The sequence below is a fragment of the Leptopilina boulardi genome, unplaced genomic scaffold, assembly GCF_019393585.1.
Source record: "Leptopilina boulardi isolate dan_hultmark-lab unplaced genomic scaffold, ZJU_Lbou_2.1 LbouV2_224, whole genome shotgun sequence".
NCBI classification, from domain to species: Eukaryota; Metazoa; Arthropoda; class Insecta; order Hymenoptera; family Figitidae; genus Leptopilina; species Leptopilina boulardi.
The window spans coordinates 1,449,186-1,462,983 of NW_026137779.1; the positions used below are offsets into that span (position 1 = coordinate 1,449,186).

General features: G+C 33.5%; 1 protein-coding gene across 5 annotated transcripts in view; it reads left to right on the forward strand.

The window, feature by feature from the left end:
- LOC127279892 (UTP--glucose-1-phosphate uridylyltransferase) overlaps positions 1-13,798 on the forward strand; it is a 237,922-nt gene that overhangs the window by 176,418 nt on the left and 47,706 nt on the right. For 4 of the 5 annotated variants that reach the window (XM_051302548.1, XM_051302543.1, XM_051302546.1 and 1 more), the window contains 2 exons: positions 6,652-6,789; positions 8,862-9,028. In XM_051302548.1, the coding sequence (XP_051158505.1) occupies positions 6,652-6,789; positions 8,862-9,028 (305 nt within the window). The remainder of the gene's footprint in view (positions 1-6,651; positions 6,790-8,861; positions 9,029-13,798) is intronic. The other variant, XM_051302545.1, reaches the window with a different exon arrangement.

Consider the following 13,798-nt stretch of genomic DNA (forward strand, 5'->3'; position numbering starts at 1 on the left):
TAAATACGTATCCTCTCATTTTTTTTTAAATTTAAAAATAATTTATTCCACTCAAACTAAATTTTTGTTGACATTTTTTAATCAAAATAAAACATGGAATTTGCATTATGAATGGAGCCGCTGGATCGTAAAACGGCACGTTATTTTGTCAGATAGGGAATTCTTCTGGGCACTTGAAATTCGAGTTTATAATTTAAATTTTGTTGAATCATATTCTTGTAGAGAATTTTATTGCTCATCTTTTTTTCTCATTAAAAAAATTTCCATCTTTTACCTTTTTCGAAATAGTAAAGAATAACTCTCTTTTGAAAACTTCAAGTTTCAATAGATACTTATTTCAATTCAACTTGCGATATTTTAGATAATTTTGAATATTTTTGAATAAAACAAAAACGAAAATACCTGTTATATCATACGAGCAATTAAGAAAGTAATTATTTTATAAATAAAAAATTTTTATTTTTTTTCTGTGACATCCCAGTGTGCATAGTTACAGAACAGTTCTGTAACTGTTCTATAACAAAAAAGAACAAGTTATAGAACTGGTGAGGAACAGATCAGTTGAAATGTCGTCCCCGTGGAGGCACAAAACAGTAACAGGATAATGTTCTAGATCATTGTTCTAGAACAAATATGTAACAATTTGATAACACATAAATTATTAAAAATTTTAATTCTATAACAATTCTGTAACCGATCTATAACAATATTCTAGAAGAATTACAAAAATTTTTTTGTAAGTTTAATAAAAATAAAATTGTAATTTGTGGTTTATTTGAGTAAAATTTCCCTGATTTAAAGAACTTTAAAAAAGTAAGTATGACACAAATATCATTGGAATATTCTTGTAATATAGAATGGAGATCAAAGTGTCCGCTTCATGATTATATCTCAGTGATATTGTGAGAATATTCCAGTGATATTGGTGAAATATTCCCGTGATATTGAAGGAATATTTCACAGAAATGATTTTTTTAAATATTTTTATAGATTGAAAAAAATGATAATGATGAAAATAAAATAGTTTATAAATATTTTTTTCAATTTTCATAATAATAAAGAAAACCAATTTCCATGGAACATTTCCTTAGTATTAGAGAAATATTCCCTCAATATATCTAGAACACAGTTCCAGAACTGTTCTATAAGAAAATTGTAACACTTGTTCTACAACAGTTACATAACGTGCACACTGGGATTGCAAAAATTATGAATTGCAATCATCTGGAGTTTCGTTTAACGGGTGAATTTTGAGCAATAAAAAATTTTGAGTGAGAAATATGTTCAGTAGGGTCCAAAAAAAATTTCTAACATGTTGTAGTGCATTTAAACAATTATAAATAAAACGTCGAAGCAAAAGTTGAACACGGCTGAACTCTGCGCGCGCAATTGTTGCTATAATAATCTAATCTAAACGAGCTTACACCCAAGTCTCCTAGTACGAGTGTGGGCACTTAAATCGCAAGACCCATTGCACCTAACCCCGGCAATCTCTAACTCAGTCTCCCTCCCTAGAGTCCTGTCCTATTCCAAAAGTCCAGTAACTCTTCTACCGAGAGGTTGCAAATCCAATCTGGGTCTATGAAGGCACGACCCCAGCATTGATGTCTCACTGCAGCATAAACTGCGCACTGACATAAAATTTGAGTTGAAGATTTCTCTTCTGCATCACACATTCTACACCTAGATGAGACGTTTCTACCTATTTTGTGCTAATGATAGTTTAGGAGGCCATGTCCTGTGAGCAGCTTAAACATTGCTCTCACTCTGATCGTGTTGAGTTTCAGAAGGGACTCGGCGAAGCTCCTGTTGAGTTTTAATAACAGAACCTTGGCCTGTATACCTACAGTAGTATCTGTCCACTCTGTTATGACATCCCTTAGACCATCTTTCCATGGACCCTTTCACCGCGCCTAGCATAATGCTTATCGCCGGTTCCGGGTCTACCATAGTCATCTCAGACCCTCTACAGGCTAAGATATCCGCTTCTTCATTTCCTCTTATTCCCGAGTGTCGTGGTACCCAGATTAATGAGAGCTTATTTTTCAAACCTAGCTCGTCCAATACCTTCCGGCATTCCCAAACTAGTTTTGTTTCTATAGTCGGATTACTTAAGGCGTTTAAAGCCGCCTGACTATCGACACATATATTAATTCTTTTGCAGCGCAGATCTCCGCCTGCCAAACCGTGGTGTAATTACCTAAAAATATGTCACTTTAGTGACATTGGACTTACAGTATACACCCGAACCTATGCCGTTTTCCATCTTGGATTTATCCGTATACCATACTTCACCTCTAAGTGGACAGCTTTTTTCCCAATCCTTTCTGAAAGGAATAATAGTCTTAAAGCGAGCTTTGAATTTCACTCTATTGACCATTCTGTCTTGTCCCATACTGATTTCTTTTTTCTTTTCTTTCTTTTCTTCTCCCTTTCCCCTCTTCAATATAGTTTTCCTCTAGCTTTCCATTTCCCCTGTGCTTGAAGTCTGCTTATAGTGATAGCAGCTTTCTTGACCGTTAAAATGTGTAGAGGTTCTTTTACCAGCAAAAAACCCACCCCAAAAATTGGCGTGGTTCCAAGGCTCTATTATGAAGCATACCTTTCATCCACCAAATCAATGGATCTGGTATGCCATATCTTCTAGCAGCATTGCACATTGTTTGACTACAAGTGTTAGGGAAAGCACTCTCTAAATCTAGGAAAGGGATCACCGCATAACCCCCTGAGTCTAATTCTTCCTCTATTCTGTTTATCGCAAAATGAAGAGCTGTTTCTACAGTATAGCTTGCTCTATAGACATGCTCTCCTGGATGTAGGGGTTGATTTATCAGACATTCCTGTCTGATAAATGTGTCAATTAGTTTCTTTAACGTCTTAAGGCTGAAGGAGGTTAAACTAATCGGTCGGAAGTCTTTGGCTACCGTATAACCAGCTCGCTCGGCCTTCGGAATAAACACCATCCTAGTCACTTTCCATGCCTCAGGGTAGACGAACATATTGCAATCCTTTCTGCAAGAGAACTGGATATATGCCGTCCCCCGTGGTGCCTTAAAAAGCTTAAACGAGCCTAAGGCCCAATCAATTCTTTTCAGAGTCACGATGTCAGATGCTAGTTTCCAATGTTCTTGTCCAAGTCGAGATTTACCTGGATTCCAATCACCATTGTTCTGCTCTGATTCTCTGAAGTCTGGGAAGTTAACTTCCACAAAATGACTCAGTCACTTACAATTAGCTTTGTCACGGGCGAAACGTCCGTTAGGTAGCTTTATTGTAGATAGCTTATCTGTAGCACCCCTAGCCAGAATTTTATGAAGTCTTGATGCTTCTTATACCTTCTCAATACCTTCGCAAAAACTTCTCCAGCCGTATGCACCTTTCTGATGACAGTACTCCACTAGTCTTATTACTTCACTGGTGGTGAAGGTTCATTTTCTGATCCCGGAAAGTAACCTGAGGCGAGAACCAACTCTTTTTACTTCCATTTTTATCTCGATACATGACTTTTATAATTGCCACATCTCGACTAGTTAACTCTAAAAGAAGAAACGCATTTACTCGCTTATAGGTAAGAATGTAACACACGCCCTGGGTGCCAATTTCTGTGGTGAACATACTAATTCCCCACAGTTTTTCAGTACTCTAATCTTACCCTTGTAAACCCAAGGTTTTTGAATAAATGCAATAGCTGTGTGCATAAAAAAAAAAATTTTTTTTAATAAATTAAAACTAACAGCTTATTGCTGTCAAGCCCTTTGCTAGAATCACCGTTGCGCTTTTACAGTGATGCAAGTTAATCTGCGAACACTGAATACCGTGGCCCGACAAATTAGGACTGATCTGCAGCATCCTCTGTCGCTTCCCCTCCCGTGCCTTGTCCACAACTCACCGGATCCGTTCTGTCCAGCCTGCAGCCGTAGAAACTACGTCTGAGTCTTTCATCTCGCCTCCTGAATACAACCTCCAACGGGTTACATCCACCCCAGGATTCTGTTTTCTGAGGTTTACCAGGATTGCAGCTTGATCCACCTTGGGACCTGGTACCCAAGCTACCGCCCTAACTGTCTTCATGAGGTTAAAAGGAATTATCACTTTAAGTGCCAGACCTTCAATTGTCTGTGTGATATTTGGGACGTGGACATTCAACCACTCCCGAGAATCAGAGTCAAGACACTCAATTAAGATCGTCGTGTCCTCCCAGTCGTGGTCCTCGTGATCTCGTTAAACATGACTACCCTGAAAACATCAACTTCCCCAGCTGATCCAGAGACAGTCCTACCTCCGGGTAGCCGTCCGCAATAATCGCTCCAGATAGAGACGATCTGGACACTTGGGAGAATGAGATGGTTGCTACGGGGGTCACTGCGTCTTTTTCTTCTCCTGCTGTGAAGAAGCGTCTGAGTCCTGTCGGCGCGGACGCTTTTTCGTGCCCTAACTGGCAGACCCAGCTTTATCATTGTCAGGCATAGAAGTTGAAAAAAATTAGGAAAGGACCCTTATTAGTTCTGCTCCCTAAGCCTCCTTCTTGCGCTGCCACTAAGCTTTTTACCTTTAACGGATAAGCTCGCCATTAGGTCTTCGACCACAGGAACAGTGGTTCCCTGCGACGTTTCCCAACTATTTGGTATTAAAACCCCAGAATTCAATGGTTCCCTTTCAGGTCCCATATCGTCCTGACGCGATATTACCGAGGCTGAAGGTGCCCTTTCTTCCTGCGGCAATATATAACCCTGAACTCTACGAAGAGTTCTGTATTGTCAGTTGAAACACTTTTGTTCTTATTTTCGTCTGTTGTTTCCATTTAGATCCCACGAGTACAGGGGTACAAAAGGTCCGTTCTCACAGAGCTCCTTGTACAAGTACAAGACTAGATACTACTGAGATTTCGTTTGGTGTCTCAGAGTCTCCGTTTGCGATAACTTCATCACGATCCCGCAGAGCGACAGAGCATCCAGAAGTCAACCTATCCCGATACAGTCGCCCCTGAGATTTACGAGTGCTAACCTGTTCCAGTCTGAAAGCCGATCCACGTCCGCGCCAGCCCTCCACACGAGCAAAATGAATTTGGTGACCCTGGTATTATTCATCCATCGACACGGCGTAAACATCTTGGATTAGAGGGGCTAAAAGCTGATGCCCTGTCGGAAGGGTGGTACTGGATTGTTTCTGGAAAATTGGAACTGAGGGCTCAGTACTAATTTGGTGCATTTTGGTACTGAAATGGAACTGGGAAATTTATCTGCGAAAAGGATCGAGTTACCGTTAATACCCTCATAAAAGTGAAAAGCGACTAGCTTTTTCAATATGTTTAAACTAATACTTTATATTTATTTCAATATTATATTTGTTTTTCCTGGATTCATATTATTTTCATACATTATTATGCATATGATATGTCCTTTGGCATATATCTCAATATATATTTTTTAAAGTTGAGTTATTAAAATTATAAATTTTTTAAGCAATAAAACTCGGGTTAAAATTTTAATCCTTCAACAAAGGACCTAGGGGTCTATTGTTCAAGGAGGGATTGCAATATAATTTCCAAACTTAAAAGAAATTTTCTACAAACTATTATGTTTTTTTTGCTGTTTTACACGTATATCGTGAGAGACGGTTTGTTGATCTTATAATATACCTTTAAAACTATTGTTAAAGTACTTTAAAAATGTCTTCTTATGGGTTATCAGGTAGTGGTACTGAAGTGGAATTCAAGCAAAGTCCAATTCAGTACCATTCCAGTACCACTCTTTCGGTAGGGTGCCTCCTTACTCCAGATTCCTCTTCCCTCAAGAAACTGGAGAGACCGTTTCTTAATAAAAGTCACGCGAGCACTTAACTCCTCCGCTTCCACTGGTGGTCATTTCTTCCCACCAAGGGTCGCCTTCTCACTATTCAATTCCCTCTAATTTCTGGACGGTCCCTCCTTGACGGGGGACTTCCCTTTTGAACGAAATCAATTAACGAGCCCTTCTACGATCCAACGGTTCATACTACTTTTTCCTACAATTTTTTGTTTATTTTCTGTTGAAATGTTAAATAAATAATATTGTAAATGAATAAAATAACATGTTTACATTTATGATGTTTAAAATTACGATCATAAAACAGAAGAAAAAAAGCGCGTTTGTTTTAGCTAGTAAATATTAAAAATTAAGCCAATGGCATAGGTTCTATGAGACCCCTTACAAAATAAGTGATTTTGCTGTAGCCATGATATCTAATGACTGCTTTATCAAAAATCCAAATATTTTCTATTAGTAGGTGAGTCAGTTTTTCAAAATTAAAAATGACGGATCCAATATGGCGGACTAAGTAATTAAAAATTAATTGCACTAGGTGCCAGTCGAAACAAAAAGTGTCTTCGAAAATTCTCTCTCTTTCATCGAGTTTTACTCAAATTATCTTCAAACTTTGGGAAATTATTGTTGACATGTTATGCTATGAAATATTTTTCTTTTAATTTCTATTTTTTTTTCTTTTTGACCCATGTAACTCCTTAAATAAAAAATAAATGCTACAGAAAATTAAATAAAAACTATTTTATTACGTTTTAAATCATTAAAATTTAATGAATGAATTTATTTTTCAACACAAATTTGACTATGTAATTTTATTCGTTATTTTTCTAATTTTATATTCTTGTTTCAGCAATTGATAGAGTTTTAAATTCTACTGACATGAACTTGGAAATAATTGTCAATGAGAAGACTTCTGATACTGGCTTAAATTTTATTCAATTAGAAACGGCTGTAGGGGCAGCTATGAAATCATTTGGAGGAAGTCTTGGTATGATTATCGTTTAAAAATAGTATACGAGTGAACTATACTCTCTATCCATGCAGAGTTTCATCTCGGTCGTGCAATTTTTTTCTTTCGAGGGCGTTGAAATACTTAAAAATGGCGATTCACTAATTTTGTGCATAAAAAAATAGGCAATGAAATTTTTTTTTAAGAAATAGGTGCAAAAAATCAGTTTTGTCAAATTGCCGCCTTCCATGACATTGTAATGAAAGTATTTTTTAATTCATAAAATTCTCCGCGAAGAATTAAAATTCAAATACATTCTATATTATATATATATGGGACGTTCCACGTCAACAAGGACAGGCTTCTGCCCTAAAATGGTTTTGACGGATTTCAATGTTCTAGGGCTTAAACAATTCGTAAATTCCTATACTTTCGAATGTCGAGTGGCGTTTTTGAAAATTTTAAATGGCGACTTCAATATGGCGCATAAATGGCAGTAAGTTCGCAAATTTAAAAATAAATTCGTGAATTAAACGTCCGAAAGAATTCTATTTAATCTAAAACACCTCATACAACAATTTTCGGGGTCGCTGAATGCAAATTTGATGTTAGTTTCCAAAATTCAAAATGGCATATTCAAAATGGCGGTCAAAATTTATAAAAATCGATCAAGATAGCTTGAAACTTTTTCTCGGGGGTTTTTTGGGTGGCTAATTATAAATTTGAAGTTATTTTTAAAAAATAAGCAAAATTAAAATAAATTCCAAAATGTCGGACAAAATTTTTTAAAAACGATCTTGTCCCAATTCCCGACATCGGTTCCGATATAATCTCATATATGAGAGATTCTTTTTCAATCGCCCCAGCCCAAAAAGTCAATGTTCTGGGATTGGCTTCATACTTTGGTAAATTGTTGTCCTATATGATAGTAATAAATCTCTTAAATATAAACGCATTAAAAAAATATTTGTAGAAAGTAGAGGGGGTTGAAGTTTTGACGTTAAGGGTAACATTGTCATTTTCAAATCCGTATAACTATGACAAAAGTTAATGGATTTTAATTTATCTATAATGAATTTTATTGCATTTTTCACGTACTTTTCAAAAATGTAGACGAAATTTAAAAAAAAAATTTGGCCCCTTTTTTCAAAATCAACCCTTGTTTTTCGATTTTAACCCCTTCGGGTATTTTTTTTTTTTTTTTTTTTTTTCGTTGGAAAGCTGAGGTTTTTTCCCATGAGCTATGTAAATATGAAAATGGGACAACAATAATTTTGTGAGAAACAGAATATTAAAGTAGGCGGTGCCGATAAGGGGTATACCTGGAGATCATCTTTGAGGATTTAGGTAGGCACCGCCTAATTTAATATTATGTTTCTCACAAAATTATTGTTGTCCCACTTTCGTATTTACATAGCTCATGGGAAAAAACCTCAGCTTTTCAATGAAATTTAAAAAAAAAATAAAAAAAATACCCGAAGGGGTTAAAATCGAAAAACAAGGGTTGATTTTGAAAAAAGGGGTCAAAATTTTTTTTTAAATTTCGTCTACATTTTTGAAAAGTACGTGAAAAATGCATTAAAATTCATTATAGATAAATTAAAATCCATTAACTTTTGTCATAGTTATACGGATTTGAAAATGACAATGTTACCCTTAATGTCAAAACTTCAACCCCCTCTACTTTCTACAAATAGTTTTTTAATGCGTTTATATTTAAGAGATTTATTACTATCATATAGGACAACAATTTACCAAAGTATGAAGCCAATCCCAGAACATTGACTTTTTGGGCTGGGGCGATTGAAAATGAATCTCTCATATAGGAACCGATATCAGTTCCTATATATTTTCCTATATCAGTTCCTATATAGATTCCGTTCTGGGAATTGTTGATAGGGTAGCTGACCCCAATTGTTATTATATGGATAGCAATTATTGTTAGCTAATACAACTAATAATTAGTTTTCATAGCTAACATGTTTTTGTGTCAGCTCAATATTAGCTGCCTAAGCTAAAAATTAGCGATTCCAGTGCGATTTGCAAAATATTAATGTGAAAAATATATCTTTAAATTTCAATAATGAAATATATGATGAACATTTTTTCAGGTATTCGTGTTCCACGGAGTAGATTCTTGCCAGTGAAGAAAACTTCTGATTTGTTATTAGTTATGAGTAACTTATATGCTTTAAACAATGGTTCCTTAGTAATGAGCCCTAAACGAATGTTTCCTACTACGCCGTTTATTAAATTGGGTGATAATCACTTTTCTAAGGTTAGTTGTCGAATAATTAAATACTTTTTTAACTTTCAGCTATTGTACTTATTTTATGCACGTGTTACAGACAGATAACAATATATTTTTAAAATAGTTTACTTAGACTTAAAAATTCTCTTCTTTGCGGTATTTTCACAAAGCAATTTCAGAATAGTCTAACAAATAAAGTTAGTAGAAAAATTGTATCAAATTTTTCAGAAGTGTTATAGGGTTTTAGAATTAAAAGTCGAAAATGTGGACAAAGATTTCAAACTCTGTTTATAATTATGGAATCGTATATCTGTTTCGAAATTAAGGTGACTACCACACGTAGAAAATTTACTTGATAAGTTTTACAAAGAAAGCTAATTGTAAGGAAAAGTTGGACATAGTGGCATTTCGATAAATTTTTACGAATAGCTCAAAAAGCAGAATCTCTTAAAAATCTAGTACCTTAAGGGGGGTTATACCTAGTCAGGAAATTTAAAAAATCGATTTTTTGCAGCTTCTTAAAGTATATGTATTTGACTGTTATGAAAAAATTTTTTATTAAGATTCGAGGAATATTTTTGAAGTTACAGCAATAATTAGCAAGGAGGCGCTGTAGAGTAGGTGAAGCATCGGTAACTCCTATAGAAATCTGATTTTTTTGTCCTGTATATTATATTTTACTTAACAATTTTCGTATAACTGAGTATATATTCAAGAGGCATTCGTTCCCTTGCCTTCCAATATCACATATTTATTATATCACACATTTATTACATACTCAATGTAAACTGTTTGTGAAACTAATTTAAACTCGTTTTTCTCAAAACTACGTTTTATAGTCGGTGACCACAATAACTGAAAAACCGCTGAACCGATTTGGTATAAATTTTAACACAAGCTCAACAACTACATTTTTTTTTGTTGATCGAAGGTTTTTTTTAAGTAAAATTAAAATTATTAATTTAATCAACAATTTAAAACGATTTTTTTTCATGAAAATGAAATTTTTTTTAAGAAGTGCAATTTTGTGAAAAAGTGATATTTTTTTAATTCTTTCGATCAACGACTACATTTTCTCATAAACTAACAGAATCTATTTTATTTTTTGAATTCAGATGACTCTCCCAGAAGTTATGCTGGTCACCGCGAGACTCATTTTTTTTGTCTTTCAAAAAAAAATCCCAAAAAACTGCATTTTTCCGACCGCCCGACCAGGTATAACCCCTTAAGAGTAGGCCCTAGTAAGGCAGAACCACCTATATCGAAACTAAAATTTTGTAAAATTTTTTACAGTATTCACTTGAAAACAAGAAAATAAAATGCTTTGTTCTTCAGGATAATTGATTATTGTCAAGAAATACACCTGCTAAAACTTTCTTTGAATTAAAATAATGAAAAAAAATTAACTACGATAAATTAAATATGAGCATATTTTTTTACGAAAATTTTTAAGAAATTTCCTCGGAAATAACAAACAAGAATGCAAATATCATTTAGAGAATAAATAAACACTAAAAAAATATACCAGCTAAGATTAAACAATCGCGAAAATAACAAATACTTTTTTTAACATAACACATCAACACTATTTTATTGATTTTTACAGCCATTTGGTAGGTAATATATGTCATAAGACGTTTCGCGATTCTGCCAATTGGAGGAGATTGGCGCTGTTGCTGATAAATACAAATATATTTCTTGCCAATTAGCTGTCAAAATAAATAAAATAGTGTCGCTAAATAATGTTAAAGAAAGTTTTTGTTCTTATTTTCGTGATTGGTGAATCTTAGCTGGTGCATTTTTTAGTCGCGGAGTAAATCAAAAAAATTGTCTTAAGAAACAAAAATTTTCTCTCGAAGTCTAATTTATATGTGGGCAAATCCACGGAACCGTACGATTTAATGACACAAATATGAAAATTTTTAAAGTACTAGCACGCATTTTATTTATGGATCCATATGTTAGAAATATATTCAGGAACTATAATTTTTTTGAGTGAACCATTTTTCTTTAATACTGAAAGAATTATAATTAAAAAACTTTTCGAAAATTTGATTTGTCAAAAATTCATATTTCACAATGAAAAACAAATGAAGACTACTAAAGTTTTCAATAATTTACCTATTTTCATGTCGATTCTTTTAACCATGAAAATTTCAAAAAATTGTGAATTTTTTACATTTTTTTATTGTTGCTGAAAGCACAAAATGAAAAAATCTCTGTAACTTCCAGTTATTGAAAAATGTGAGTAACACTTTTTGAATTGTTGCCATTTGGATTTAATTAGGGCACATGTTTTTTTCGGATTGTAATATATTTTTCATCATCAAAAGTTTCATTTATCATGAGTTTTAGATGATTTCCTCTTACGCTGAAAAAATATGCTCATGAAAGTCGAAAAAAGTTACCACAGTAACAAGTCGAACTTGATCTTTTAAGCTCTTAAATGATTTTTTATTTCACAAGAGCAGTATGAAAATTATGATTTTATTAGCTTTTTCTGTGAAGTATTTTGAATAAGTAGATTGTTTATAAAAAATTGGAATGTTAACTAATTGTTTATTAACAATCTACTTATCCAAAATAGTTCATATAGGGCTTGTTAAATGCGGAATTATCTTAACCTTCAATTGGAAAGTTCAGATTTACAATAACTTTATTTGTTTGTAAGATATTTCATTTTTTATTGTTATTTAACTAGAATTAAACCAAAATAATTCATATAGGGATTTTGGATGCTTCTTGTTAGGAAAAAATAAAATATTTTACAAACAAATAAAGTTATGGTAATTCTTAACTTACCAATTGAAAGTTCAGGTAATTCCGCATCTAACGAACCCTATATGAAGTATTTTGGATAAGTAGATTTTGCAAATTTCAGCCCGATCCGAAAACATTCAATTTTAAAGTTGGATCACTTCAGGAATTTTGCCTCATATATTTTTTTCATACATTTTGATTTAATTAATTTTTCTTTGTTTCTAATTATTATTATAATTTTTTAGGTAAAGCACTTATTATATATTATATTATTAATATTTTATAGTCATAGCGTAAAATTTGAATTTAAATATTTTTCGCGCTGTGATCTAACCTTAACTGAGTTCGCCCGCGCGCAACGCAACTCAAGTTAGCTCACCTCTCTTTACGGTTACCGGCATCCGGCGAAAAACGTGGTTCAGGCACGTTCTCTCGGACCTTGCGACGTCTCAATTGTTTCGAAAAGATTGTGTGAAAGTTGAAATATAAAGAAAACGAACAAGATTATATCAAATTATTTTTACACATTGGTTATTCTTCAATCATTAAATTACACAGCCACACAAAAAAAGTGTCTTGATCTAGGATAGAGACATGTATACTCCTATGTATTTTGATGCGCTGAATCCTAATTCACCATCAGAATTTGGCCAATGGGTCCTCGTTTCGCACTAACCTCAAAAAATACCTTAAAATATATCTAAGCTTCTAAATGAACAAATTATACCATACATAGCGCAAAAAATTAGGTAAGCTCATAAAAGTTACTACTTTGGTCTTTTTTTGGTTGCTGATTACGGACCCGATGTCAAGTTTCAAAAATTCAAAATGGCGGCCAAAATCCTAAAATTGGACCTAAGTTGCCCCCAGAGCACCGAAACTTTCCTAAAGATTTATTTGAAATGTTTGGAATATTTTAAATAAATCTTTAGGAAAGTTTCAGTGCTGTGGAGGTAGTAAAATTTGTTACTCGGGGGTTTTTGGAGTTACATCCCAGTAACAAAAATTTTAAAAATATATTTCATTTATATAGACATATAATAAGTAGTAAAAATAATTGTAAACAAATCTTAATTCTTCATCTTTTCATCATTGATAATCTAAAATTATAATTATTTCTAATATTATATTAAAGCATTGACTCATATATATCATTACATGTTTCTATATCTATATCTATATATACGCATATCTCTGCCTGCATACTATGACTCGACGCGAGCGGACGAATGTATATAGATATAGTGCGTACAGGCATGGATATTTGAATATAGATATAGCGCGTAGATTCATCACCGAAGGTGACCTCCCGCTACAGAAGGGCTATGCTGAGGAATCGCGTGTGGTTGTTGATCAAGAGCGAAAACTATCTATACTAGTTTTCTCCCTAATTCTTCAAAATTAATTATTTCTTTTTGCAATATTATTCAAAATTCAATTACCTATTTTTATTACAATAAAAACCTCATATTTTCAATATTTTAAGCTTACAAAATGCTATTATTCAAACGTATGAATAATGCTCAATATAAAAAGTTTCTTAATATGATTTCCACGCAATTCTTTATCTAATTTTTAGAAATTTTTTTTGCAGCTGTATAAAGTATAAGATTCTATGCAATGTTCTATTTCTCACTTGTATCAAATAGCATAGGCTGACCTTTAACTTGAATATCGAAAGCCTGATGGTGGGCAATAACTAGAAATCACACCTATACCATTTGACGCTACTGCGCACAATGCTCTCTAGCAACGAATATACTTATGACTCATGTATGCGTTTAGCGAGGCGCATGGACAGTTTTCTAGCGTTGTACTATTGATAGATGCTTGTAGACGATGCAATAGCGATACTTGCGCTATGCGATACAGTATGCAGGTGTCCATCTAATTGTAAGTTCTGAGAATTGTCTCAATTCTATGAAAAGTCTAAGAGTCAAGCTTGAAGATGGGGTGCTATTTGAAACTAGATGTAAAGAATTATATAATATAATAAAAATTTACACACATTTTTTTTTAATTTTAGCTTTTTAATTA